At 41.5% G+C, this 27259-nt stretch overlaps 3 protein-coding genes across 7 annotated transcripts in view; 1 reads left to right on the top strand and 2 right to left on the bottom strand.

The window, feature by feature from the left end:
* The window catches only part of LOC125284281 (glutamyl aminopeptidase), a 13848-nt gene extending 4781 nt beyond the window's left edge, over window positions 1-9067 (bottom strand). Inside the window, exons 1-11 of the mRNA XM_048228174.1 lie at window positions 7915-9067; window positions 5894-6035; window positions 5412-5543; window positions 4574-4694; window positions 4249-4403; window positions 2650-2763; window positions 2127-2261; window positions 1702-1767; window positions 1431-1496; window positions 1123-1283; window positions 565-647 (exon numbers count right to left, since the gene is read on the bottom strand). Of these exons, the coding sequence (XP_048084131.1) occupies window positions 565-647; window positions 1123-1283; window positions 1431-1496; window positions 1702-1767; window positions 2127-2261; window positions 2650-2763; window positions 4249-4403; window positions 4574-4694; window positions 5412-5543; window positions 5894-6035; window positions 7915-8570 (1831 nt within the window). The 5' untranslated portion in view covers window positions 8571-9067. The remainder of the gene's footprint in view (window positions 1-564; window positions 648-1122; window positions 1284-1430; window positions 1497-1701; window positions 1768-2126; window positions 2262-2649; window positions 2764-4248; window positions 4404-4573; window positions 4695-5411; window positions 5544-5893; window positions 6036-7914) is intronic.
* Window positions 9068-12430: 3363 nt separating this feature from the next.
* lrit3b (leucine-rich repeat, immunoglobulin-like and transmembrane domains 3b) lies at window positions 12431-16305 on the bottom strand. The gene is made up of 4 exons (XM_048228412.1): window positions 15771-16305; window positions 14599-14904; window positions 13960-14022; window positions 12431-13569 (listed from the first exon to the last, which is right to left on the bottom strand). Exons 1-4 carry the CDS (start codon window positions 16201-16203, stop codon window positions 13184-13186), a joined length of 1188 nt encoding a protein of 395 aa, XP_048084369.1. The 5' UTR covers window positions 16204-16305; the 3' UTR covers window positions 12431-13183.
* Window positions 16306-18703: 2398 nt separating this feature from the next.
* Window positions 18704-27030, top strand: tacc3 (transforming, acidic coiled-coil containing protein 3). 5 transcript variants are annotated; one of them, XM_048228700.1, is made up of 18 exons: window positions 18704-18868; window positions 19986-20044; window positions 20578-20755; window positions 20848-20975; window positions 21454-21503; window positions 21709-22936; window positions 23046-23103; window positions 23552-23747; window positions 23862-23920; window positions 24043-24173; window positions 24890-24974; window positions 25136-25294; window positions 25424-25491; window positions 25588-25631; window positions 25823-25983; window positions 26225-26331; window positions 26614-26734; window positions 26870-27030. In XM_048228700.1, the coding sequence occupies exons 3-18, from the start codon at window positions 20579-20581 to the stop codon at window positions 26933-26935; spliced, it is 2838 nt and encodes a 945-aa protein (XP_048084657.1). In that variant the 5' UTR covers window positions 18704-18868; window positions 19986-20044; window position 20578; the 3' UTR covers window positions 26936-27030. The 5 variants fall into 5 exon arrangements, with proteins under 5 accessions (XP_048084657.1, XP_048084656.1, XP_048084655.1 ...); XM_048228699.1 differs by having other exon boundaries at window positions 19986-20061; XM_048228698.1 differs by lacking the exon at window positions 19986-20044 and having other exon boundaries at window positions 18705-18868.
* Window positions 27031-27259: the final 229 nt, after the last annotated feature.

Here is a 27259-nt window from a genome sequence, read left to right as displayed (position 1 = left end):
ACTGGTTAGCACTCTGGACTTGTAACCGGAGAGTTGCCGGTTCGAGCCCTGACCAGTGGGCCGCGGCTGAAGTGCCCTCACTGCTCCCCTAGCATTGCTAGCCTGATGCCGAAGCACCACCATTGAAAAGGCTGTTGGTAGCATCTGCTAACTCGCTCCAGATTTTGGAATGCAGGGGACAAGCCGAGATGGGCTATGAGACATACGTTCACACTCGGTATCATGTTTCAACACACTTTAGGTCAATATCACACCGGAATTCTCCTTTAAATGGTTGTGGAAATGGAGGAACAGTCTAGTTGCAGTTGTCCAAAACTGCAGGAATCTTAATCTAAGATTAGGAATCTAATTCCTAATCTACATTGTTATACATGATAATACCAGTGCAGGTGCTCTTTTCAAAATGATCAATTCTTATACAAAAGTATAGCAGCAATGCTATTCTACAGACAATTAATCCTATACATTGTACCATACTGAGAATAACAGATTTGTTTCTGTAATGTCTGTTATTTCTGACTCCCAAGTATGAATGTACAGGGAATGTGAATAAAAATTGTCTACCTGGAGATGATTTGTCAAACATCTGAGACACATTCCTGTTGCTCACCACAGATTGCCATTTTACAGGGATGGTCCATTTGTACCTGAGGGGCACATAGTCAGAGCAGTATTATTATGCTGCTACATCATAAAACCACGGCTTGTAGATTATAGCACAATGCTTTCCTATGTCAGTGGAGAGACAAGCCTATGGAAATATGACATATAGCAGTAATGTTCTAGTTATTTTCTAGGATGGACAAGCGTATATCATAATGTTTCCCCCCAATTAAGTTGTCATAAATTAAGTCAAACAAAATAATAATTATGATTAACTGTAAGTATAATTACAACTACACCATAACATTTTTTTATTGTCAAGTGCAGTTTGTTACATGAAGTCATTTAATCTGAGTAGTTTATAGCCTCATGTGCTACAAAGATGCTTTGCATTCGTTCCCCCTGCAAACCTTTAAGGCAGGTGGCCTAACAATTGGAGGGGGAGGAGGTGGGAGATGAGGAGTTGATTCTGTCCATGATAGAGTGGACAGTTGAAGGTCAGGGAGGATGTTAACTCACCCCAGGGGAACAGGAGGCGTTGTGGGGTCTGCTTTGGGGTCCAATAGGAACCTGCTCTGGGTGAGACTGGCTCCAGTGGGAGAGACAGTCAGACTCAGCACTGGATATCCCATCTGTTTGGTCCATGTGTCCATGATTTCTGCCACCGGTTGTTTGCTTACCTGTGCACAACACAGACACATATAAAAGCTCCAATACACACACACACACACACACACACACACACACACACACACACACACACACACACACACACACACACACATGCACGCGCACACACACACACACACACACACACGTGTACATACGTCGGCCTGGGCCTGCCAGAAGTCTGACGTTTTGGCATTCTGGAAGGTAAATTTCTTCAGGTACTCCTACAGGGGACATCGAAAAAGCATTCACTCAAAACACTCAAAAGAGATACGTGGATTGCTGCTTACTAGTATCATACATGCACAGTATTTACCGGTAGTCACTTAATAGCACCTAATATATAAAATAACTGTAAAAAATAGAGACAGTGAGAGAAGGATGAGGAGAAATGGAGAGATTGTGTCAGTATGGTGTCCAGAAACGTACACGGCAGCCATCTCTGAAAGTATCCCTGCCCAGATGGTCCTCTAGCATTCTCAAAATTGATGCCCCCTGTATCAGAGAGAGAGAGAGGGAGATAGACATCAAATCAGTCCATAAATAGCTTAAAAAGCCTCCCAAAGTCAATATTTAAAACTATTGCCTTGCTCACAAGCAATTTATCTTCAAGGCTGATCCAGAGTGACAGAGAGAGAGGGAGAGAGAGAGAGAGAGATTACTTGTCTAGCGCAAAAGTTCAAACAACACATTCCAATATGTGCACATAACGAAAACCTTTCGACAGAGAATAAACCCCAGCACATGTGATACAGCTTTACCTAAATTCAGCCCATTCTCTATCCAGGGCTGTAGAGTGTCTGTGAAATATGAAACACTTGCCCCACACAGTGAGGATCAGCAGATGCACTCACCTTGCTGTAGGAGATGGAGTCAAACACTGAGGTGATTTCAGCTGGAGTGGACACATCCACTATGATTGGATGGGAGGACAGGAGGGCATCATCCACCATGACAGGAAGCACGTCACTTATTAGCATGATGTCGCGCTGTGAGAAACATTCAACACTTCATTGGTGATTGTTTGTTAATTAGTGTTTCATTCACTTGTTTTGCATACAAGATAGGACAATACTTGTGTCCTTCCTGTTATTGAAAATGTTCTTCAATGAAATCCTTTCAGAAAATAGTCAATGGTTCAAAACTTAAATATGAGTGAAGACAGATCCATTTATAACAATAGTGTTGTAAATGTATAACCTTTATATGATCCTTATAAGAACCTTATAAGCCAGATGGCACCACAATAAACTCTTATTGCCCTGAAACCAAATATAAATGTTTCGTCTTGGCTTACAGAATCAGATTATGCATAAATATGACAGACAATTTGAATGTGCTTAAACAGGCAGATGAATGATTGTGATGAAAACTTACCATTCCCCAGTCGGGTTCAGCTTTCTCTACTCCCACATACTCAAAAAAGCTGGCAAAGCCCTCATTCAGCCACAGATCATCCCACCAGTCCATTGTAACAATGTTACCGAACCACTGCACACACACACACACAGAGGCAGAGTTTTCTTTATATTATGCAGTTTGTTTAAGTTTTAAGTCTCTGAGTGTTTTTTCCACTTTGTTGCACAGGTTATTGTGTAATTGGCTTTTTTTGTACCCTTTTTGTGACACAGTGAACATTCTGTCTAGTGTTAGTTGATCAAAACCTAAAAGCACATGTTCCATATCCCCCCCCACACACACACACACCCCAAAGAAGGTTCTGTGATGAGCTGGCAGTGGTTAAGCAAAGACAATTTGGCAGCCTCTAAGAAGAAAGTCCAGAAAGTAAGATTTAAGTTGCATTGAAGTAGTAACATTAGAGGACATGGCAGAGCTTCAACAGGCTTTGTAACTGAGACATTTATAACCTAATAATAACAAGAGTGAAGAAAGTTTCTTTTTTCCATTAGGCAATTAGATTCTGTTTCGTGTTCATAGCTAAGGCTAATCAGTTACATTCCCAGTCTTTAACGACGACGATGAGACTTCTCTTTTTCCATTGTGTTCATGGGTTTGTGTGTGTGTATGTGTGTGTGTGTGTGTGTGTGTGTGTATGAATGTGTGAGAGTGTGAGTATGTGTGAAAGAAAGGAAGAGAGAGAGCAAGAGATAGAGTAGGAGTGTACATTTTTATGGAGTCCCCTTTATTGCAGATAACCTTGAAGTTCTTCATAAAATGCTAAATCTGCCGCTTGCCATTTGGGTTTATCATGATGATGTGATAGTGTGATTACATCAACAAAGGCAGCTAGATAAAACAGCTTAATGTATAACTTTAAGAGAGGGTCATCGAAAATGTGGTCATGTGCCTCACTATTTTTCCAGTATTGGCCATTGATAGCTATCGATTCTTCCTGGTCAGATAAATCTGCCTTAATACGAAAGAAGCTTCCTCTTTCCATCCATAAATTACCAAGGCCTTTGCAGCACAGTGTGTTCCTAGTACATGTGTCCTAACATGGACAAGCTGGTTCATTGACATTTATGAGAAGCTCTCTTACCAATATTTTAACTTTAGTGACTTTTACTGCTCTCACGTTAAAGGCCAAGGTGGGCAAAGTCTTGGATACATGATTGACATCAGGTCAGGTTTTAGTGTTTTGTTACAGTCCATAGCTAGCTTTCTAAAAATGCCAGTCAGGTCAGTGACCTCCCACGAGACCGTTGCATCTGTCTAAGAGTCCTTAAAGGGACAGCACGTGTGGATACTTCTGAGAATGGAGGAAGTGCATCTGAGAATACATTTAAGAAGGAAGGACATTTGGAGGCGGAACTTTCAATGGTAATGTCACACAGTGTATGTTTGCTGTGGGGATATGAATTGTGGGGCTATGAATGTAATGCAAACATTTCATTACAAAGTTGGACACGGACACGCTGATGAAAATCCAAAGAATGCTTTGAAGTACAGTATTTTGTAAACTGCCTGAAACGTGTTTTATCTTGAGAAGGAGGTGTGTGAAGGCACTGGACAAACCTGGTGTACGAGCTCGTGGGCAATGACACTGGCCACACGCTGTTTGTTGTACGAGGATGACTCATTCTCGTCATACAGCAGATTGGTCTCCCTGTAGGTGATCAGGCCCCAGTTCTCCATCGCGCCAGTTCCAAAGTCTGGGATGGCGATCTTATCTGAGGTAGAAGTGAAGTGAGGGATAATCATTTGTAATAACATTCATTTCCTGTGAATGCCAACACGTTCTACCTGGCAGTTTCTACTGGTTGTGAAATGAGTGCATTTTTTACATGGTCTCCAATCAAATTACTAATCCTGGTAACCAAAGAAAAAACAGTGAGATTACCCAGTTTGCCGATGGAGTAATCCATGGCAAAATATTCCTCGAAGTAGTCAAAGATGACCTTGGTGACATTGGCGGCATACTCGGCTGTGTGGATTTGCTGAGGTTGGGCCCAGATTTTCAGCTGTGAACAAAATACAAACAAAAGAAATACCTATATAAAATATGGGGGGACACGCACTCATCTTATCATCGCACTAGAGCAGAGTATGAAACTCAATACGACACATGACCTGTCAGATTATCCAAACAGGGAAGCAGACAAGAATGAGCAAGACATCTGCAACATGTCATCTGACAAATCACCCTGCTAGTAATGATATATCCTCACTGATTGATAAGCCCTTGACCCCTCCCCCTTAAAGTTCCACAAATAGCTATAACTTTATACAGGACCGTGGTAATTCTGCATAGTAGTTAACTGTGTGGTGACCCTGTATGGTTTTCACACTACTCTCGAGCTGTTGTGGAACACCTTAGCCAGGGATGTAGTGGAGGATTAACGCAAGTAAACGCAGTTTATCCACCTCTGAGATTTCAGAAATAGAGTTTATCCACCTCTTATTAGAGTTTATCCACCTCTCAAAAGAGGTTATTTACCAATTGCAACTTTTAACATTAAAAATCACACTGTATTATCCACATTCACAATATGTACACTCATCAACACTCTAGGAATCATACCACTAATATTGTTATAAACATTGAACAATAACCTCCACCATCATTAAACTCCACCTTACCGTGATCACAGAATTCATAGTCTACCCACCTCTTATTTTACCACTACACCTCTGACCTTAGCCTATAAGAGGCTGACATCTATACTGGCCATACTCACAGGGATGCCTCGGTTTGATATCTTTTCCACAGACACAAACTGGTGCACAGCGAAGCACACCAGGTAGGTGCTCATCTTCACTGACAAGACAAAGGAGGTTTTTTTCTTGCCATTGGAGAGATCCTCCACTGTCTGAAATAGAAGGAGGAAAACATACAATATATCAAAAATAAATGTTATTTTCAAATGGACACAGACACTTACGTGTAAACACATGAAGTGATACTCAAAGCTAAGCTTATTGTGGGGCTTTTAAAGGGCTATGAGTATGATAACTAAGCTATTTATAAACAAGCTCACTGAAGGAAGAGTTTGGAAGCACAACAGGATCAGTGTTTTTGTTTAAGTCATGACTATCAGTGTTTAAGTATACTGATGAAAGTAGTACACAAAATAAGGACTTTGAGGGAACACATAGCAAATAAGGACTGTGTGTTGTAGAGTATGCTGAATGCGGCCTTCAGTGTTTTAGGGGAACTCACCTCCACTGGCATGTTTGATAAGGCGGTGTATGTACCGTCATGTGTGATGGAGATCTTGTACGTGGCCTTTTTGTTTGGTTCATCAAAACAAGGGAATGACTTACGAGCATCAGTGGGCTCGTGGTCTGTGGCTGCAATTTTTCTGCAGAGGAGGGGAGAGTGGAGATGATTATGAAGTGCTTGAGAAAATATTTTTCGTTAACATTACACTGTAGTTTATTTTCATTTCTTAGTGCCATCTCAACCTCAGCCCTTGCATCTGGATAGCACATGGATCCCGAATGAACAAAGCTCATTACTGAACCCTGCTAAGATAACTGCTGGGATTTCAGGATTGATACCATTGACTGATACCATTTCAGGATACACTATTTCTGTGTTATAAAGTCACATAGTAACTAATAATTTCTGAATCCCTTTATGCATCACTCTGGTGTGACGTATTAACACAGAGGAAGTCTCACTAATCAATGCTGTCAAACCACTATTTTAATTCGTCTTGCGCCATAATAGTTATTTAACACTAATGTCAGGAGTTCAGGATGCTCCTTCTGGCTAGTCAACACAGTGTAAGCCCAGGGACACCAGGGTCAATACTCTACCCCCAGGTGGCTCGTATATACAGGCATTCCACACGCTATAAGCATTCCACTTGCTTTGAAGTGAAGTGTTTGGACAAATACAATAGCTCTTACTGCATGTCTGGTAGTCACATGCTGCACTAGTAGTAACATGACAGTAAATTGCTGAGACACACTCACACACACACACACACACACACACACACACACACACACACACACACACACACACACACACACACACACACACACACACACACACACACACACACACACACACACAATACACTCCTAAATCAAGGCACCAAGAAACACCATATGTGCATCACACACTGCGTCATTCATCCAAATTCCAAATAGGGCAAAGTACTTTTTGTCTGTGTACCTGAAACAGGGACATTTACAACCGTCTGTAAAAGAAATATATAGCGATGGCAAGGGAGAAGAATAACATTTTTCCTTGAATTATTTTTGGTAGACTTTATGACTTGTGTTCTTTGGCGGCGGACCAGGGCGAGAGTCTGATTGCTTTCCTGATCGCCTGCTGTGATCTAGTCTCAGTGACTGACTTCTGTGATTCTTAATGGGCTCTTAAGGAATTTGGACCAAGTTCTTGATATGTTTACCAGATCCTCTTGCTGGGATGGGCTTACGTAACTGATTGTGAAAGATGGATGGACAGAAAGGCATATGTCAGGGATACAGTCTCCACTCAGGAAAATATGACCCATATCTGAGATATCAGATTCCAACAGTAGAGGCATTTCATTTTGGATACGGTTGCCTGAAGTTTTTTTTTTTTATGGCACAATGGTTTCAGCTAACATAAGTCATAAATACTCTATTTTCTATGGCTAAAAATATTCAAGCACACATATTTTACTTGGACGTGCCTGAAACACATATAACACTGTCAAAATATATTTCCTTGCAGCACACTTGTCGTAAGATCTAAAATATCTGACTCCAATACCTCTAACTTAACGTTCTCAATCCAAATAACCCCGTGGTCACTGTATATAATGATCAAAACTACTATCTTAACAGATTCCAAAATACGGCCTATCCATAGATTATTCTCTCCAACCTTCATACCCATAAGACAAGTTATGTTTTGATTATGGTTATGGTTATTGTATTTAGCATACAATTTTGTCCAAAGCGACTTACAGAATATGAGCTTTACAATAGTTAAAATTAACAGTACACTACAGTTTTAAGGTTGGTAAGCCTACATTAAGCAAAATAGTATAACAATAATATCAATACAATATCAAATATTAACAATGAAATTAAACAAAGACCATACATTTACAAACTCAATGAATTATTTAATTAAATGTAATTACATGTTTTAGAATTACTGTAAAGTCATCACAGCATTGAAATGGCATAGGATCTGGGCAAATCACATTTAGAGATTGAAAAAGCACTGCTTACTTAATGACCCCGTTATCCACATAGGTAGTCCTGTAGAAGCCCACCAGCGATCCATTGAGCCAACCCTGGAAGTCCAGTGTCAGGACGTAGTGTTGGTTTGCTCCAGTCGCGGCCAACTGGGACTGCCCTTCCGCCACCACATACTGCTGAGGCTTGTACTCGAAACAGCCCTTGATGCCCACGGCGGTCTCGGTGGTGGTCGTCCTATCCGCACTGGCTTGCACCAGTTTCAGGGTGGGGACGGCGGTGACGAAGGTCTCCCGGATGTGGAGCCAGAGGTGGGAGCTGGGCTGGGTTAGGTGCAGGTGGATGGACACCGAGCCGGTGTAGAGATCAGTCTGAAGATCAGGCTCCAGATGGAGGTCGTAGTGGAAGGGGACGATGTAGTTGGGAAGGCGGAAGTCCTTCCAGTTGCCAGAGGTGTCGTTGGACGCTTTGCAGGGTCCCAGGTCTGTCGGGGGTGGCGCTGAGGTGGTCGGGGGCTCGGGGGGCTTCGGGGTGCCGTTTGCCCCCCCGTTATCAGAGGCGGGTTGGATGAGTCCCACCCCCAGGCCAACGGCGACACCGGTTACCACGACGACGGCACATATGATGGCGACGTGCTTCCCGCGTATGCAGTAGCGCTTCGACTCCTTCTCGAACTCCATGCTCTCCATGGTTACAGCAAGCTGCTCTTTAGGCTCTCACTCACACACTCACTCAGCGCGGGCCAACCTCCTCGGCACACCAGAGAGGGAGAAAACAGCTGTGTCTGGATACCTTAGGGATCTCCGACAGAGAGCCACACGCTCACACACACAGACACACACAAAAACACACACTCACACACACACACACACATAAGCATGCACTGCTGCACTCTCACACAGTTCCAACTGTCGGTCAGAGAGCGAGAGCAGGGGTTTCTGCCTCACGGAGCAACTACATGTGAGGGAGAATGTGTATGTGATCCTTCCTCAGTTTCCAAAATTAAACGCCCCACACACTCAAACACATACACACACACACACACACACACAAACAAAGCAGTACTCACACTCTCAAACCCTGAAATTCCTGAGATTAAAAAAGTCTGAAGCCCCACACAGAAGGTCAAACACACACACTCCAAGGAGAGCGTCCAAAGTAAATTCACACACTCACAAGTGACCATATATTCATACCAACCTCCAGTTATACATAAAGCAGACTGTTAATCAACAATCAAAGTGTTGGGGGAGAGAGAGAGAGGAGAGAGAGAGAGAGAGAGAGAGAGAGAGAGAGAGAGAGAGGGGGGGAGAATACAGGGAAGACATGAGGGAGTGTCAGTACAGTGTTTCAGGACACGGAGAGAGAGAAAATGTGTTTGTGAGAATTGCCGACAGATGTACTGAATCGGAGATAAAAAAGGAAGGAGTATAACAAAGAGGAGATTGTGTGCGTGCATGTTTGGCAGTGTGGCTCATGGTGGCGGTGGGAAGGTGGTGAGTTTGGTGGGTTATGGAGTTCTCATGAGTGTTGGTGATTTTGTAAAGAATCTCAACTTTGCCAGCTCCACTAGTATAATTTACGATATGCATTCAAACAAAGGCCTTACTGTCATCATATTCGGGAAAACAGACAGACAAACACACACACCACAAACACACACACACACACACACACACATACACATGCACAGAGAAATTACACACACACACACACACACACACACACACACACACACACACACACACACACACATTTTAGACATCCAGATGGAGAGAGGTGAAGCTGAAATGTACTGTATGAAGGATTTTTAATCATTTGCCCGATGTTGAACACGTACAGCCACAATTTACATGAACTTTCCTGTGTGTGGGTGGGCATGTGTGTGTGTGTGTGTGTGTGTGTGTGTGTGTATGTGTGTGTGGGTGTGTCCCACATACACACCTCTGTCTTTCCCAAAAGAACACACATGAAATCTCCATGCACGTGCTGTACCCTGTACATTATAAAGAGGCATACTGGAGCAATCTTTATTACTCACAGATCTGTTAGCGATAGCAGCATTATAACACATAACCTCACCTTTACCCTCTCTTAAAATCAGAGGTAAGCCCATCATGACCATGCAAAAACACACACACACGCACACACACACACACACAGTATAAGTATAAGTATACTCTTTTGATCCCGTGAGGGAAATTTGGTCTCTGCATTTATCCCAATCCGTGAATTAGTGAAACACACTCAGCACACAGTGAACACACAGTGAGGTGAAGCACACACTAATCCCAAGCAGTGAGCTGCCTGCAACAATAGCGGCGCTCGGGGAGCAGTGAGGGGTTAGGTGCCTTGCTCAAGGGCACTTCAGCCGTGCCTACTGGTCGGGGTTCGAACCGGCAACCCTCCGGTAACAAGTCCGAAGTGCTAACCAGTAGGCTACAGATGCCCCCAGAGACACACACACACAGAGAAACACACACACACACACACACACACACACACACACGTACACATATAGACACAAACTGAGGAAGAGGGGGACAGAAAGGGAGAAATAAAGAAAAAGAAAGAAAGTAGGAAAGAAAGAAAGAAAGAATTAAAGTATGAAAGAATGACAGACCAAAAAGACCTAAGAAAGAGAGACCCAGAATGAAATCAGCTACAATGCAGTGAACCCAGTTTTGCAGAATGCCTAAATACACACAATAAATACCAAGACAATTTGTAAACAAACTACAGGGTCAGACATTGTACATTGTTCACTTAAACTGAGCTCGGAAAAACCTGGCTATGCAACAATGACAGAATCCATACCAATTAGGAGGTCTGGAAAATGAGTCACTTTATCCTGTAACTGTTAAAAGACTGTAGAAAAGAGACTAATTTTTGCCTGGAATCATGATTATCCTCTTGTTTCCTTCAGGCTACCTCAGATACCCACAGTTATTTGAAAATGCTGCAAATGGTTTCTTAAGACTGAAGATGTAACTAAATCAACCTGAGATAGAAGTCTTTCTTTTTGGTGCCTAGACCATGAAATGTACTTGGTTTGCATTTTTACTCTTTTAATCTTTTGTTACTGTTGCTGTTTTGCCATTTTATAAAAAAAAAAAACATAACACAGTATAAATCACAGTATCACATACTCAGAATTTCAGTGCTTCTCTTTCACCCTTGATATCATTTCCAGCACCTGGTGGTTTTGAGACTGCTCTGATGTGAGGGGGTTGGTCTGGTTATGATATTCAGTAAAGACGTATGAAACATTTTGCATAACAATAGCACATGTTTATAGCAATAGCATGTTTTTGAAACATGAATTCATGTCTTGACTTGACAATGTCTTGTTTTGAAACATGAATTCATGTCTTCAGGTCTAGACAGAGATAAAGAGAGTATTACTGTAATTTATTAGCCGCATTGTGTATAAACCGCAGGACAGTGTTTTATGCAAGTTAAAAGGAACCATATTAATACCATATTAAAAAAACATATTAATACCATATTAACTGCCCATGTATTAACCTCATAGCTGAAGAAATGTTTCAAAATCACTGTATAAACCTCAGCTAACAGTTGGGAAATTACGGATATAGAGAAAGTGTGTGTTCTTGTGTGTGTGTGTGTGTGTGTGTGTGTGTGTGTGTGTGTGTGTGTGTAAGAGAGAGAGAGAGAAAGAGAGAGAGAGAGAGAGAGAGAGAGAATGGCTGTACTAATGATTATACCATTGTTATACCATTGATCTACATAACAAAGCATTGTTTTTTAAAGTTGGATAAGCATTTGGGACACTGCTTTCAGAGCCAAAAACAGGGAGACCTCAGCACTTGAGGCCTTTGATGTGGACAGTTATTCTTCTTCACACTACAGAACCAGCTTAGAAAAGCATAATGAAACTTCTATTTTTATAAGTCTATCTTTCATTTGAGGTGATGACTGATTTTACTTAATTGAGGTGAATTATGAATATGTCAGTGGCCTGCAGTGAGGCATGGTAGGGAACTGAGATATCAACATACCTTGGAAACTTGGCAGAATGGTAACTCTCAGGGCACTAAAGAAGTAGCTTTTTTACTGATGAAGAATAGTTCTGCTCTTTGTATTGGAATCTTGGCAAACACTTTTGAAACGCTAAATTCATTCAACATATACAGTATTCATTATTATTCATGCATTGGGCCAATGCAACAAAGACGACAACTATCTTGATATATTTGATCTTATCTCGTTAGTATCATATGAGATAAGATGAAATATACCATATCATATGTTATCTGATTAAATCCGTTTTTTAATCATTATATTGTGTTTATATTATGCTCAGAACAGAAGTCAGAAGCTATGCACCATTGGAAAAAAAAATATCCAGCCATTGCGGTTACATTCCAAAGACTCCGTTTACCTCAGAACTGAATTACACAGAGCCTCAAATTAGTTTTTATTTTATTATTTGAAAGTTTGTTTTCCTTCTTTCTGAAATACAGTGCTGCATTTGTTCAAAGTTTTGACACAAACTGAAGGATAGCAACACTTCTCCATCTAAAGACACAATAACAAACACTATGACAAACAAATTCAAAGTTGCATTTTTGCACTGAATCGTCCTCTCTTCATAAAGCATTAACACAGTATAAATCACAGTATCACATACTCACAATTTCAGTGCTTCTCTTTCACCCTTGATTGGTCTGGTTATGACATTCAGTAAAGACGTGTAAAACATTTTGCATAACAATAGCACATGGTAATTTATTACTAAATATACAGAACTGTAGATGATACAGGATGAATGTGTCCACGCATGAACATGCTAGATCATGAAAGGAATCCATGGCATGACCGATTGTATTTTTTACAGTATAGTCAGTGGGCAGATCCAGTGGCATAGGTCAGAGTCTCAGCAGGACTGGATTACAGGGGTCTGTAGAGAGGCAATTTACTTTAAGGCACAGGTTAAGAACTGGTTTGGCAAGAGTGGAAAAGACAACTCATCATGCCCAGTGAAATTCTGATCTAACTGCGAGACATCTTACTGGGTGATGATGGGAATAAGGAATACTGTTTTTAGGATGAGGCAAATGGAACAAATATGGGTTTACTCACAACATCCAAATACCCGGGAAGGGGTCTTTGGGAGAAGAAGGAAATAAATAGGAAACTGTAGGAGGTGCTGATGAATGTTGTGGTAATTATTGTTTTTCTGGTACACTTCCAAATGTTGTTGAACATTATCCTCTCCTAGGATGTCTACAATATACAAGATGGAACTTCCGTCAGACTGGTACTAAATGGAGAGAGGTCACTTGATTAGCCAGGCACTCATCTTGTCCCTTTTCATCTTATCCCTCTTTATTTGATCCCTTTTCATCTTATTCCTTTTCATTTGATCCCTTTTCATTGTATTCCGGCTGGTTTTGGGGGAGTTCATGTACCGCTTGGGCACAGAGTCCAAAGCCGAGGGGCCTCTTTGTAGGGTAGGGGGAGATTCATTACTGAGTTTCTGGGCAGGCATCCTGAGAGCTGATGTTTTGGTAATGACTCCGACCACATCCAGGCTGATGGATGCCTCTGATGAGCCGGCCATGTTGTGTGCCCGGCAACGGTATTCACCGGCATCCCTGTACGAGATCCCACTCAGGCTTATCACAGACCACCGGATCCCCACCTGTGGGGAGTTCTGGAAAACTGAGGGGGTGGAAGATATACTCAAGTCACACAATTCTTTAGCTATAAAGGACTGGGGTACACTTCTTAATACTTCTACAACATGTATTAATCAGCATGAATTACCCAAAGACATGTAAGCACATATTGTTATTACACTATGTGAATGTACACACTGTTGTTATGCATTAGACTAAACTAAATATGCTGTGCATGCAATATGGTATATTATGAAATATTATTATAAAACAGTGGTTAAACATAATTTACTAACACATGTCATGTGTAAAAACATGTACATATCCATAGCTATATATAAAGACACATATTACATGTATTTGTTGGACAATGTAGAAACCTTTTAAGAATGATGTCAAGATGTTTGACAAAATGAGATGTTGGGGTACTTACAGCTGGGCAATCGCCTTGGCAATTTTTCTCTCATTGCAGTTGTGTTTATATCGCTACAGCATGCTGAAATATACATGCACATGGTATATTCAGTAACTATACATGCATCAAACAAACATACAGCGCTAAGATACACATTCTGCATACAATCAAGTTCAATATCTACTCTGAATATGACGTCCATTGTGTAGTCTGTGAGTTTGTGTGAGGTGGTCTTAAGTACAATGCACCATCTTATGTTCTTTGGGTGTTATATGTTGTTTTTGTTAAGTGACACATTCCTAAGCAGGAAAAACAGTAAATCCCCCCCCCTCCATTCAGATCATAATGCGTACCATCCATAGAGGGTTAACATGTGTATAAACAACACACACACACACACACACACACACACACACACACACACACACACAAAAAAAACAGGAGTATGTAAAAGCTGTAGGTTTGTAATATTTGTCATTTTCAATGCCAACAGTGCCCTCTGTTGGTAATATCTCATGGCTGACAGGCTAAAAACATGAGAGAGTACAACATGATGTTTTCTGCTGGTTTACATAAATTGCTGGGAATGTAGTGAATGCATTCAACATCTATGCTATATCCAAAAAGAAAGTTATCAAGTCACTGAAATGTGGGCACCTGTGTTGCTGATGTTGGGGCCTGCTGCTTTGATCCAGATAAGAACCGGTGTGGGAAAGCCTGTTGCTTCACACCGCACCATCACGTTACCTCCTAATGGAGATATGATCTTGGTGGTGGAGGTCAGAACAGAGGGTTTGAGGCAGCGAGGCAGTTCCACACTCTGGAAGGGAACACCAGAAAACTCCTTTGGACCGCTACACACCAGGTATCGGTCGAGCAGAACCAGATATGATTCTGTTGCTCTACTGAGCTCCAAAAGTAGAGCAAGACGACAGTCACACATCCACAGGTTGTCCTGCAGACCTAATGAGTAGATAGAGAGACAGAGGGGGAGGTGGAGAGATATGTAGAGATTGAGTGAAAGGCTGGATGGATGAATGAGACTGGTTCACTTTTCAAGTGGAACTGTTCCATTCAGATTCCAACATATTTCAACAGTTATGGTCCTTCCTGAAGCAGGATATGGCAAAACAATCTTCACAAGTGATCCTTGAAATTATTACTCTGTGAGTGTCTTTGTTACTGAGTGAGTACTTTGTGAGTATCAGAGGTGGCCCAGGCAACACTCATCTGCAAGAAGACATCTGCGCTGCCTCAATCAGACCACTAGATTAGACCAGATTAATTGCTGCGCCTGAGGAGGTGTAGCCATCATGAACTGGCAACCAGCAGGTTGTAGTGGGCAGGCGGCAGCAGGGCCCTCTGCCAAGCTAATCTATCCATCAGAGGTCTGAGCAGAGATAATGTCCGAGCCTGGCTTTCACTGGGACTGTGTATGCACTGACCGGTAATGGACACTCAGCCAGCCCATTCACCTGTGGCTGTTCCTTATATTACACAAATCCAGTCCTACTTCACACATAATCTGCCCAAGTTATGTAAGAGATATTCTTTGTTCTAGCAAATATAACAAAAACCAGTTTAGAGCCCACTTGTCTAGACACTTTATTATTTAATTATTATTAAAGCTCATAGCTGTACTTTATAAAGAGAATCTGCAAACAGGCACATTTGTGAGAGAAATATATGGGCTAGTCATTTTCCATGGTCCAATAAACATTTATATTCTATTATATTCTTTCAGACCTTGATTCAATACATAGATGAACGAGCATAAATCATGTGACGTTTGTCTTGAATACCCCCTCCCTCATCATGACATAACTTACCCAGCACCACTCGGCTTTGGGGTTGAGCTGGGTTGAAGGGTGGATAGAAAGGCAGGGCAGCAATCACTTCATTGGACAAGGTGGTCAGTCTATTACTCGACAGATCCAAATAGGTGATGTTACCAAGGAAACGTGCTGCATGGACAGGGATCCTTGTCAAACGATTGTTGTGAAGCCCCAGTGTGCGTAGACGGGGCATGTCTTTGAGTGCATCCCAGGGGAAGACTGACAGGAGGTTCCCATCCAATCGCAGCTCATGGAGGGCGGAGAGATTGGCGAAACTGCGTGGGTGAAGGGTTGTGATGGAGTTGTAGGTGAGCCATAGGTACCGAAGTTGCTCGAGTGATGAAAACGAAGCCTTTGGCACACGAACCACTGATGTCTTCTGCAACCTCAGTTTGAAGGTGTCTGGTGGTAGGTCTGCTGGGACCATAACGATGGCTGGATCCCTACATTCCACAAATCTGATGGAAAATGTGATTCATTAAACATTCTACTGCTCAGCATTTATTTCAGTGGCCCTATTTATAGAACTTCAAGTACGTCAGTAAGCCAACCACAGGAATAGCTAAGAGAAACAACTCTAAAATGTCATGAGAAATAATTAAAGATCCCACAAAGTGATATTAATCACATATTAAGTTGCAGACCTCTAGCCTTTTTTTCACCAAACCTATTCACTTTGTAATATCTCAATCAAAGAATTAACTGAGATACAGGTGGTAGAGCCAGGCTATCTGACTTCACTAGCAGCTAATTTCATTTAGAAGTGAAGTCTGTGTTCTGCACTAAACTATCAACTCATTGCTCTGTAATTTTCCTGTCACTGAAGTTACTTACCAGCTAACTTGTACATTGTACATTTCTAAACAAGGTGGAATGTCCTCTAAATTCAGATTTTCAACAGCATTGTGTTTTAGGTAAGATAATTCAATTAAACTGTTTGACTGGAGTGGGCCATGTCAGGCGGGTATTGTTGCAAAGTTAAAAGCCATGATTGATAGCTAGCATGTCTCTTTAACCCTTAAAGGAGTACCGTCACACCGGTGTGACAGGAATGTTGGGAAATTAACATTCTAAAGAATGTCTGGGTTCATTGAATTCAACATAGAATTTTAGAACCTTCAATTGTTGCGGAACATTGTTGTTCAAAGGGTTAAGACTATGAGAGTGAGGTTTACACTACAGCGCTTTCTAACCCATTGCCCTCTTTTACTCTCACCTTCTAAACCTCAATCCTAATCCAGGTCACAACACTAATATAACTTGCCCTGAGTTGTACAGTTACTTGTAGCATTGGGTTATGAGCAAGCTGGCAAGGAGGCCAAAAGTTGTGTCTTCTAGCTTTAGCCAGAGTACAACAGTAATTGCTAGCTTCCAAACCTTTTGTTACACAAGGTAAGTAGACAACATAGTTAACTTGATCGAAATGGCATTAGACATCTTGACACAATAGCCCTCAACAATAACACTCCGCACACTTTCTGTCTATTGAATTGTTCCCCTGCTTACAGTGGAATGACTGGCTAATTAATTGGATTGAGAATCCTCTCCTCTATTTTCCAGATCGTAATCAGTAATGATTGCATGCCCGTCTGCAGCAAAGCATGCCAACTGTAAACACTAGTAATGAAAATAGGCTCAGCAATCCAGGTTAGTGGAGGTTGCCAGCTTTTAGTAACCCTGAGGAGTGTATTACTCAAAATAAATGAGAGAAAATAAACATCTCGTTGAGACATGAGATATGTTTGTTTAATAGTTTATTTTTGGCTGTAAAAAGACTTGGAATGTGTTTTATTCCTAAACCACATATAATGCAAAGGTTTGATTAGCCCTATTTAACCCAGTCAATTCAACACACCACACACATGTAACTGTTAGACTACAAAATCAGAGACACATTCATACACCTACACATAAAAACACACCCACTCTCACACACATGCACAGCAGAAACAACATGAACACAGCATGTAGCCTACCTGAGTCTGGTGTCGTTACTGCCACCTTGATACATACATGAGCACAGCGAGGGGCATGCCGAACAAAGCAGCCGGGTTGACCACAACCCGATGAGGAGAAAAAAGAGATGTGAACTTATGAGGGCCATGTCCCTGTCAGCTGTGGCTGTGGGTGTAGAACAGCGACAGAGCAACATTCCCAAACACACTGTGCCATGGAATCACATTGGGACTGCTTGGATTAGCAAGGATTACGCTAGCCACGAGAAGGTCATAATACACACACATGCAGCCAGCACACACACACACACTTAGGGAGAGGGGTGGATGGTTGTCTGTAGGCCTAGGCCTAAATTCTAACATGTCTCACCTCAATAGAATAAAAATGTGCCTGAGTTTATGACCATATTTAAAATAGTGAAAAACTAAAACCAAATTCGAAAGAAATGAATGCATTGTGAAACACACACACACACATTCTAACGTGTCTCACCTCAATAGAATAAAAATGTGCCTGAGCTTATGACCATAATTAAAATAGTAAAAAACTAAATTCAAATTCGAAAGAAATGAATGCAATGTGAAACACACACACACACACACACAAATTCTTCTTAGAGTAAATAAGTGTGAGCACATGTTGAACACTTCAGTGGCTAGGGCCTACTACTGTAGCAGATACAGTAGTAATCATATCAGAGAGGGTTAAAGCGGAGGATCTTTGATCATATCTAATCTCACTAAAACATAAAAATAGTCAAACAAAATAAACAACAAACAATGGATGGGTTTAAAAATAAATAACCATGCTGAAGGAGGAGTGAACAGGATCTGACACGTTTGTTATCAGCAGGGTAAAAAAAAAAATCACCCTCCAGTCATTTCAGGAGCTGTTTTTCAATCAAGTTATCGTTCATTGGTTCAAAGAGCTCCTTTTCTTTAAGTCTATTGGGGGGTTCATATTACATCCCGCCTTAGATCTGCCACGCTGTTTCAGTGATTGGTTGCTGGTAAGGGCGTTTAAATTTGAAATCTACTGGACACTGGTGAGGGACGAGTTCATTTCACATGCTGGGAGAAGTCGCCGCATTAAATCTGTTTCTTTACAGAATTCATTCAACGTTAACCAGAAGTCAGGTAGGGTTGAATTTGCGTTGTAAATTGTGATACTGCATGAAGTAACATTAGAATGTTAGCGTACTTAACTGACTTTAGCATAACAGAATTATCGCAACTCCGTTGTCTCGCAAACAAGGCGTCATGCTCTGTTTATGTCTTGATGTAACTTAAGCTGATGTTTGCGTCACCTTAGCTATCATTGATTGAATATAATTTAATGATCGGGAGTTTGTTAACTTTAGACAAACCAATATCAGAAAAGGGTGACGTTTGAGCTAACGTTAAACTTAATTGAGCTGAGAGGACTGTTAGCTAACGTCTAGCTGTTAACATTACTTTGAGATCACGTCAATGTTGCACATTTTTCGCAACATAATGAATTTTCTGTTTTTCAGTCATGACATCTAACGTCACTATGGTAGGTTATGTGCAAGGTATCGATAACTTTGGCAGCCATTGCTGCTAGCTGGCTAATCATTTATGCTAACGCTAACGTTAGCTTTATCGTCTAAGTTAACGTTGACGATAAATGAGTCAGGTCTGACGTTTTACCTGAAAACATTAACGTTATTCTTATTATGTATTGCGTATTTTAAAATAAATGTTACAGGTAATGCTTGTGGCCTATATCCACTGTTAGACGTTATTTTGTTACCATTAAACGTTACCTCTTGTGAAGCTTTGTCAACTAACGTAATAGTTAAGGCAGAGAATGTCTAGGTTTCATTTTACTGGCTAAGTTAACATTGGTCATGTGGACAATGGACAGCACTTGTAATTCCAGGGCAGTTCCGTTAACATAAACATGAACAGTTTCCGTTAGCCAATTCATGTTAGTTTTCTGGCTGGAAAACGAGGGCATTGAACAATCAAGGTTAACACAAACTGTGGTTTGCTAGAAGTAACGTTAACGTCAACAGAAATGAACCAACGTTTGACTGCTGGCCATGCTAACGTAGCAGCTACAACGGCAAGACTGAATGAATGCTCATGATTACCACGGGTTAACGTTACCTCGGTCTTGCAGCGTAAATGGCTATTCTGTGATGTTCCTCGACTCTGTTCATTTGCCCCACTTTTACCTTGCATGCATAGAAAACTTTTTTAAAAATCCTTTATTCCTCCTCTGTTGAAGTTGTCAGGAAAGCCAAGGCTGAAAACCTGGCACGCCTAGCTGGGAAGTGAGCATAGTTGGTAAAGCTCCGTGAAGAGTTCAGTCTTTTATGTTTTGAAATCACTTTTCATTGTGTTTTTATGTCATGCCTCCACCAGACAACATTAGACAAAAAATAGGCTACCGCATAGATCTGGTGTGCTAAAACATATTTTACCTATAGAAACGGGATGCATTAACAAGATGGCATTTCCATCACAACCATTTCTGTTGAAGGCATGCAAACATAAAATCACTCATCTGTGGACAGTCCTTCCATCAATTTAGTCCAAATATATTTTAGGTCTAAGCTTGCACATCTCACATATGCAGGTCTTGGTTCTACACCAGTTACATTACATGCCCTGTATACCTAGGGTTGCTTTTTTGATGGTTAAAAGTGCTTACTCGATGCTGTGCCAAATGGGTGAAGTGGGCTTTAAACTAGCAGGGGTATAAGGAGCACGTGTGTTTCTTATCTGTACCCAAGCAGTCACAAATCTCATGGGTGTGGTGTGTTTGCGTTTTTATGATGACGTCATTTTGCTGATGAACACTCTCTCTTGCCATTTAGTATGAGTTCTCTGCATGAGAACGACGAGAACCTCGGAGTCCACCCTGCAGGAAAGCATAGCGACTCTGAGGATACTTGTGACATCTTTGCTCTAGAGCAGCCAACTGGCAGGCCTTCCATTCTCCGTCAGTCCCAATTTGAGAACCTCACCAACAAGACTGTCCCCAAAGGAATAAAGGTATTGCGCCGTTTACTGATGAGGTGAACTTAATTTGGACAGATGACCGCATCGTTTTTTGGTGACTCAACTTCTCCTTTGTGTTGGCACAGGTTTGTTTTCAAACACCAAGGAGAGATCCCGTCACCAAGAGAATTGTATCGCCCTCTAAGAATGTGAAGATGACCGGCTTGGATGAGTGTATAAGTACCCTGGAGTCTCTAAAGCTGGCATCTGATGAGTAAGTTTTGGTGCTGTTATATGGCAGACTGCAGTAGAGGATTGTAAATAATGAGCTGAACACTTTGCTTGTAGGGCTGTACAATTATCGCCATATGAACCACTGCAATTATCTAATTGCAGAAGCTACAAATAATCATGCAGTTAATCTTGTCACATTTATGATTTTTATATTCATGTCATCCTCCTTGACTGTGCCACTTCTCATTGGTGAGCATGCCTAGTGCGTGAGAAGCACAGCACTTCTGATTGGTGAGCAGTCAATCAGGAGGGCTGTGCTTCTCATGCACTAGGCATGCTCACCAATCAGAGAGACATTGAGACAATACTGAACTGAATCAGTTCATTGACATTCACAAATCATATTGCAATATCTGTCTGAAAAATCGCAAATAAGATATTTGCTTCTAAAAAAGAAATATGCAAAACTAGTGTACCTGGCCAATCCAAGTAATGCCTCCCTCTGCTGCACTTCACAGGTCCATGTCTCAGGAGAACATTGAAAATGAATTGGTTGTGTCAAGTTCAGGTACTACCCTTACATTTTGTGTGTTATGTGCTCCTTTTGGATCCCTCATGTTGTACTTATTGCTATCTGTCAAAGAGCTTTATTATGCTTCATCATACCAGACTTTTATTTGTATGTCCTTACCATATTCTGAGCTGTGATCTAATGTCAATGTCAGTTCTAATGCTAAGAAATCAGTAACAGAATTCAAAATGATGTTACACAGATACTGGAGGCTATCCAGATGATGACATGCCTATTAAGAGCAAAGGAGGCTATCAGCTGGACTTTGAAAACCTGGATACCATCAATCCTTTTCAAGGCTCAAGTACGATGGCCTTTTCTCCTGCTCGGCCATGTGTGGGAGCTACTGTTGCCAGATCCCCAGTAAAGAGTGAGCCTGAAGTTGTGGAAAACGCCCCTGTCTCTACCCTGGAATCAGTGCCAGTTGAGGAAGAGGTTGTCAAAACGGACTCAGCCCTGGACGAAACGATCCCTTTCTCTGCTTCACTTGAAAATTCTGTTGCAGACACATCTACAAATGTATGCTCCACAGATAGCCCTGTGATTATCGACCCGAAAAAGCTTCTGACTACTCAGGCAGACCAGAGCCTAGATGACACAGAGGATCTTCCCAAAGCACTTTCCCCAGCGATTCCAGAATCAGAGGCCAAGCCTGCCCCTCTCCCTGTCAGCGAGTCTGTGGAGGAAACCCCACTACCAGCCAGGGGCACTTACTCTTTTGATTTTGACAACCTAGATGCAATAAATCCCTTTCAAGTTGGTGGCTCTAAAATTCCCAACTCTCCTGCTCTGGAAAGGAAGGTGGAGCCTGTGAAGTCCTCACCACCTAAACAAGAAGCCCAGGAGCAGAAGAGTGTGGAAAGCATTCCAGTGGTTGCGGAGTCCGTCGTCACGGAGGCACCTGTGCTGACGGAAGTCAAACCTGTAGTCGAGGAAACTAGCACTTCCGTGGAGACATCGGATTCTCAGCCCACCCCTGCTGCCGAGACTCAAGTGAAATTGCTGGAGTTTAACTTTGACGATGGCACTGAAGTGAAGCGCAAGCCACCTTTCAAAAAGCTGGGCAAGAAACCACCAGGTGCCAGAGGAGGAGCTGAAAAGAAGCCTGCACCAGTTGAAATGAAACCTGTGCCCCCAGCTGTGGAGTCCAAACCTACAGATGCACCCGCACCCAAGGAGGACCCACAGGATGGTGTACCAACTGAAACCCCACTTCCTAAAGGCTCTTACTCACTAGACTTTGACAAGTTGGATGATCCCAATTTCAACCCGTTTGGAACAAATGCCAAGGTGGGCGGCTCTGTTGCTGGGCGACAGAAGCCTGTCCCAGAGCAGAAGCAGGAAAAGGCTGAGGCTCCCGTTCAGGTGCCCTGTGCTGCACCTGTGGCAAAGATCCACCCTCTCCAAAATGATACAGAGAAACAGCCAAGGTATTGTTGACTCATGTGTATAACATTGTTTGTCTTGTAGACCTATAGTTTGGCTGTAGGTCTGAATCATGCTGTTAACACTGACATTATTCATTTTCATAATTTTTAGCACTGACACTGCCGTCTCAAAAATGGGGGAGGCAAATGAGACTGTTATTTGTGAGCAGGTAAGGTTTAGAAGTTTTGTAATGGATCATAACTCAGAAGTATTAGTTGTCATGCCCCCCAAAAAACTTTACTGAGAAGCCGTTTCAAGGTTTCTCAGACAACCAATATGTTGATGGGCGTTTTAATTAAAATCATTGTTCGGTTGTCCAGTGTTTCCCACAGAATTGAATTCTATTTGTGGTGGTAGGTTTGCAGAATTAACTTGAATGCAACAGTTTTTAGCAAATTAGCACAGCGTGGTTATGATGCTAACTAGATTTAAGCACAATTTAGTACAACCTGGAAAATTAGTTGTGTGGTGGTCAATGTTGATATTGTGGTGGGCCGCCACAAATAAGTCAATGTATGGGAAACACTGGTTGTCTGAAAGACTAACTGTTACACTAATGGTGCCTAAATGCACATTTCGTGGTCAAACTATTGATGCGTTTTAAAATATTAATGCAGATTTTTGAAATGGTGGCTTCTCCACAGCCTGAGGTTATTCAGCCTCCTGCACCAGCGACCTGTGCCGCAAGCAATTCCCCAAAACACGATACGACGACAACCATGCACCCAGAGCCCACAGAGCTGGTCCAGCAACATCAGAATCCCAACTTGACCACTATCGGACAGGACGAGGAGTTTGTTCCAGGAACCACATGTAAGCAAAAGATGGCATATGGTACATGGACATGGACATGGACATGGGGAAGACTGATGAGAATACTTAACCGTTTTTTCTTTGTTTCCTTCTCTCTTTGATGTCTTGATTCAGTCATGGCTGGTGATTTTGATGGACAGTTTGATTATCTGGAGCAGTTTGGTTCTAGCACTGTGAGTATATCACTTTTACTGCTAAACGTGTCTGTTGCATTGTACGGCCTGTGTAAAGTTTTGGTCGTCTGAATTGATAATGTGTAAGGTAAGCCTCTCCATTTGTTCTTTTCTATTTCCAGTTTCAGGAGTCTGCCCTCCGCAAACAGTCACTGTATCTTAAGTTTGACCCCCTCCTGAGAGAGAGTCCCAAGAAGGGTACAGCTGGCAACAGTGTGGGTGTCAGTCTGTCTCGTCCCTCCCTTGCTACAAGGTCTGTCGCAAGACTTTATATTTATATTATCAATATATTATTATTATTATTATTATTATTATTATTAACAACAATAATAATCATTTTAAAAATATGTCTGGGGGGGATGGACTTTTTGCCTTTTCAGATATGTATTTATTGGGTGGGACTAGGAAAGTCTGACGAGTGTGATTCAAAACCAGGCTTTCCATTTGTAGATAGATGTGTTAATACTACTTGTAGGTCTCAGTGGTAACTGGTTACTGAGAATTGTCACATCCGAGTAAAACGGAGTTGGGTGCTTTCCACTTGTAACAAGTCATAAGAAGATGCTATCATTTGTTAGCAATTGTCTCTTATTAGCGATTGCTGCCAGATGTGGCAATACTAATTCTTTATGATGCATTACACAGTATTTTACACAAACAAATAATTTAATGATGAGACACATAGGGCAGAACTGAGTAAACAGTGGCATTAAAGGCTCTCATTTATTGATACTGGGCGCAGCCGTCTTGGACATTCAAACTCTGGGTACTTGTGGGCCAGGCCAGAAGGCATTTCATGTGCAACATCCTGTTTGTAACTGGGAAAAATGAGTGGGAAAACGACTTTCGAGGATAAATGGAACACAGCATAAACCAAATTCTTTGTTAAATGTGGTCAGCAAGTTCTTGGACCTTTCTTTTCTGAAGTGTAACTCAATGAAGCAATAACAAATGATTATATTGTCTCAGAATGGATGCCCAGAAGCCTGATGAGAAGAAACATACACAAAATGTACCGGCGGACTCGATGAAGCTTCTTGACTTTTCAGCCCCAGTGAGTACCTGCAGTGTACTGAACTGCAGTACTGTAACTAATCGAGAGGCCTAGCGACCTTATCAGAACACAACTTTTACTTCAGGCCTAGTCAACAATGGTAGGCAGACCTACAGAAATGCCATTTTCTCTGACATGTTTTGTCCTGTATTCTCATGAAGTCTGTTCAGAGTGTGAGTCCCCTGACCCAAGACCCTGCTGTGTTGGACCTGTTGGTTCCTACATTCAAACAGCCTGTGAAGAATGAAGATGCCATCATTGAGGTCCTAAAGTACAGCCAGAAAGACATGGACGCTGCCTTGGCTAAAGCACAAGAGGAGGTGAGACAACATTTCTTTTCATCAAGTATAGTGCACGATTTACATGCAGCATGTGGCTAAGTTTAAGTCTAGTATAATTTGAAAAAAAATTGCAATGTAGGCCAATAATGCATTTTCTAAATTCCAAAGGCTGAGGAGCGAGTAAATGAATGGAAAGCAAAATGTGATGCACTAGTCCAGGAGAAACAGCAGCTGGGGTGAGTTCACTATTTCTCATAACATATTGATAATTTTAACACTTTAGGACCTTTCTAGGTTAACGTGTTTGTTTGACCTTTTGTTTTGTTTCCCAGGGTTGTCCTTGCGGAGTTTGACAACACGTATGCACAAATCATTGGTACGTAACTAACTATGTTAGCGTGTACTACACATACTGTATATCTTGTCTAAACAGCTACAAATGTCTCCTGAAGCAGCCATTTTTTTAACACTCTTTAGTTGTTGAAAATATTATTTAATTTTATTAAATAAAATGTGTCACTCAATTTCCTGTACATTCCCCTTTTCTGATAACTCTGAAACCTCTAGATGAGAGGGAGAAGGAAAAACAATCTGCCCAGGAGCAACTGAAGAAAGTCCTGCAGGAGAAGGAGCAGGCCCTCGTGGACCTCAATTCCATGGAGAGATCTTTCTCGGACCTCTTCAAGCGCCTGGAGAAGCATAAAGAGGTCATTGAGGGTTACAAGAAGGTAGGCAGCATTCCTTTGGTTTTCACTTGTAGTCTGTGTAATGCTCTTGACGTGGGATTGTTCAAGATTTTATGGGATTTAGGTAACATCTTTGCTGTTCGCTCGTGTATACAGACTTGTTGAAATATTACAAAGTTGTTTTGTTGTGGTGCCTGCAAAGTAGCACCTAGTAGAATTCTGCAAGTAGATTTGTAATTCGGTGTCTTTTTTTTTTTTTTTTTTTTTTTTCCCCCTCCTCCAGAATGAGGAAACTCTGAAGATGTGCGCTCAGGATTACATGGCCCGGATCAAGAAGGAAGAGCAGCGTTACAAGTCGCTCAAGGCCCATGCTGAAGAAAAGATCTCCCTGTAAGAACGTGTAGAATCTTTCCTTTGCTTGCAATGTCATTAACCATCTCTTGCGTTGGACTGAATGATGATCCTCTACCTTCACTTTTCAAGTCCACTTTACTTCTACCTCACTTTTCAAAGGCAGTTGACTTGCTGTATACTATGTGCATATATCAAGTTATCATGAAGATTGTTAAGTTGGTTAATGCTTAGGATGCATATACCATACCAAAAATATGAATAACCTAATGGTCTGAAAATGATTTATTCATGTGTATATTTGCGTCTGTGGTTCTACAGGGCTAATGGTGAAATAGCGGAGGTGAGGGGCAAGCACAGGTCCGAGGTTTCAGCCTTGCAAGCCCAGCTGAAGAGGGAGCAGCTCAAAGTGCATTCGCTGGAGAAGACTCTGGACCAGAAGGTATTTTATAACACACATAATGCAACTGTCATATATAAAATAGATATTGGGAGGTGTTAATATATGTATATTTTGTAGATAAAATAATTCTTCTTGGGTTTCTCTAATGTGTGTTTTTTTGTTTCTTCCCCATAGGTCAAAGAGACTGAGGAGTTGACCAAGCTTTGTGATGAGCTGATTGTAAATGTTCAGAAAAACTAATTTTACTGTATTTTCCACTTTTGTCTGTCCATTTCAGCGTTTTTTTCTGTCCTTCTGTAGTTAATTAATAATAAAAAAAAAACTTTTAGAAATCAGTTCTTTGAGTTCATACGTTTCCTTCATATAACTGCTTCAAACATAATTGCTTTGTCATAATACACAAAGGTGCAGTCAGGCACACCAGAGAGGTAGCTCATCCCTACCTTCAGTATTCTCAAGAGATATTCCATACAGGGTTTCGTTTTTGTTTGGGGGACAGGCTGCCCCCACTTTGTTTCTATTTTTCATAGCCTGAGGGGTATTTCACAAAGGCAGAATTAATAC

This window comes from Alosa alosa, chromosome 19 (genome assembly GCF_017589495.1).
Source record: "Alosa alosa isolate M-15738 ecotype Scorff River chromosome 19, AALO_Geno_1.1, whole genome shotgun sequence".
NCBI classification, from domain to species: domain Eukaryota; kingdom Metazoa; phylum Chordata; class Actinopteri; order Clupeiformes; family Clupeidae; genus Alosa; species Alosa alosa.
Note: the sequence above shows the minus strand (reverse complement) of the source record. Positions and strands in the feature narration are given on the sequence as shown.

Coding starts and splice junctions, on each gene's coding strand:
- tacc3 (XM_048228700.1), top strand. CDS start 20,579: ATGAGTTCTCTGCATGAGAACGACGAGAACCTCGGAGTCCACCCTGCA. Junction 22,937..23,045: donor GATACAGAGAAACAGCCAAG/GTATTGTTGACT, acceptor CATAATTTTTAG/CACTGACACTGCCGTCTCAA. Junction 24,174..24,889: donor CGTCCCTCCCTTGCTACAAG/GTCTGTCGCAAG, acceptor ATATTGTCTCAG/AATGGATGCCCAGAAGCCTG.
- lrit3b (XM_048228412.1), bottom strand. CDS start 16,203: ATGGTCCCAGCAGACCTACCACCAGACACCTTCAAACTGAGGTTGCAG. Junction 14,905..15,770: donor CCAAAGCCGAGTGGTGCTGG/GTAAGTTATGTC, acceptor TCTACTCATTAG/GTCTGCAGGACAACCTGTGG. Junction 13,570..13,959: donor GCCAAGGCGATTGCCCAGCT/GTAAGTACCCCA, acceptor CCACCCCCTCAG/TTTTCCAGAACTCCCCACAG.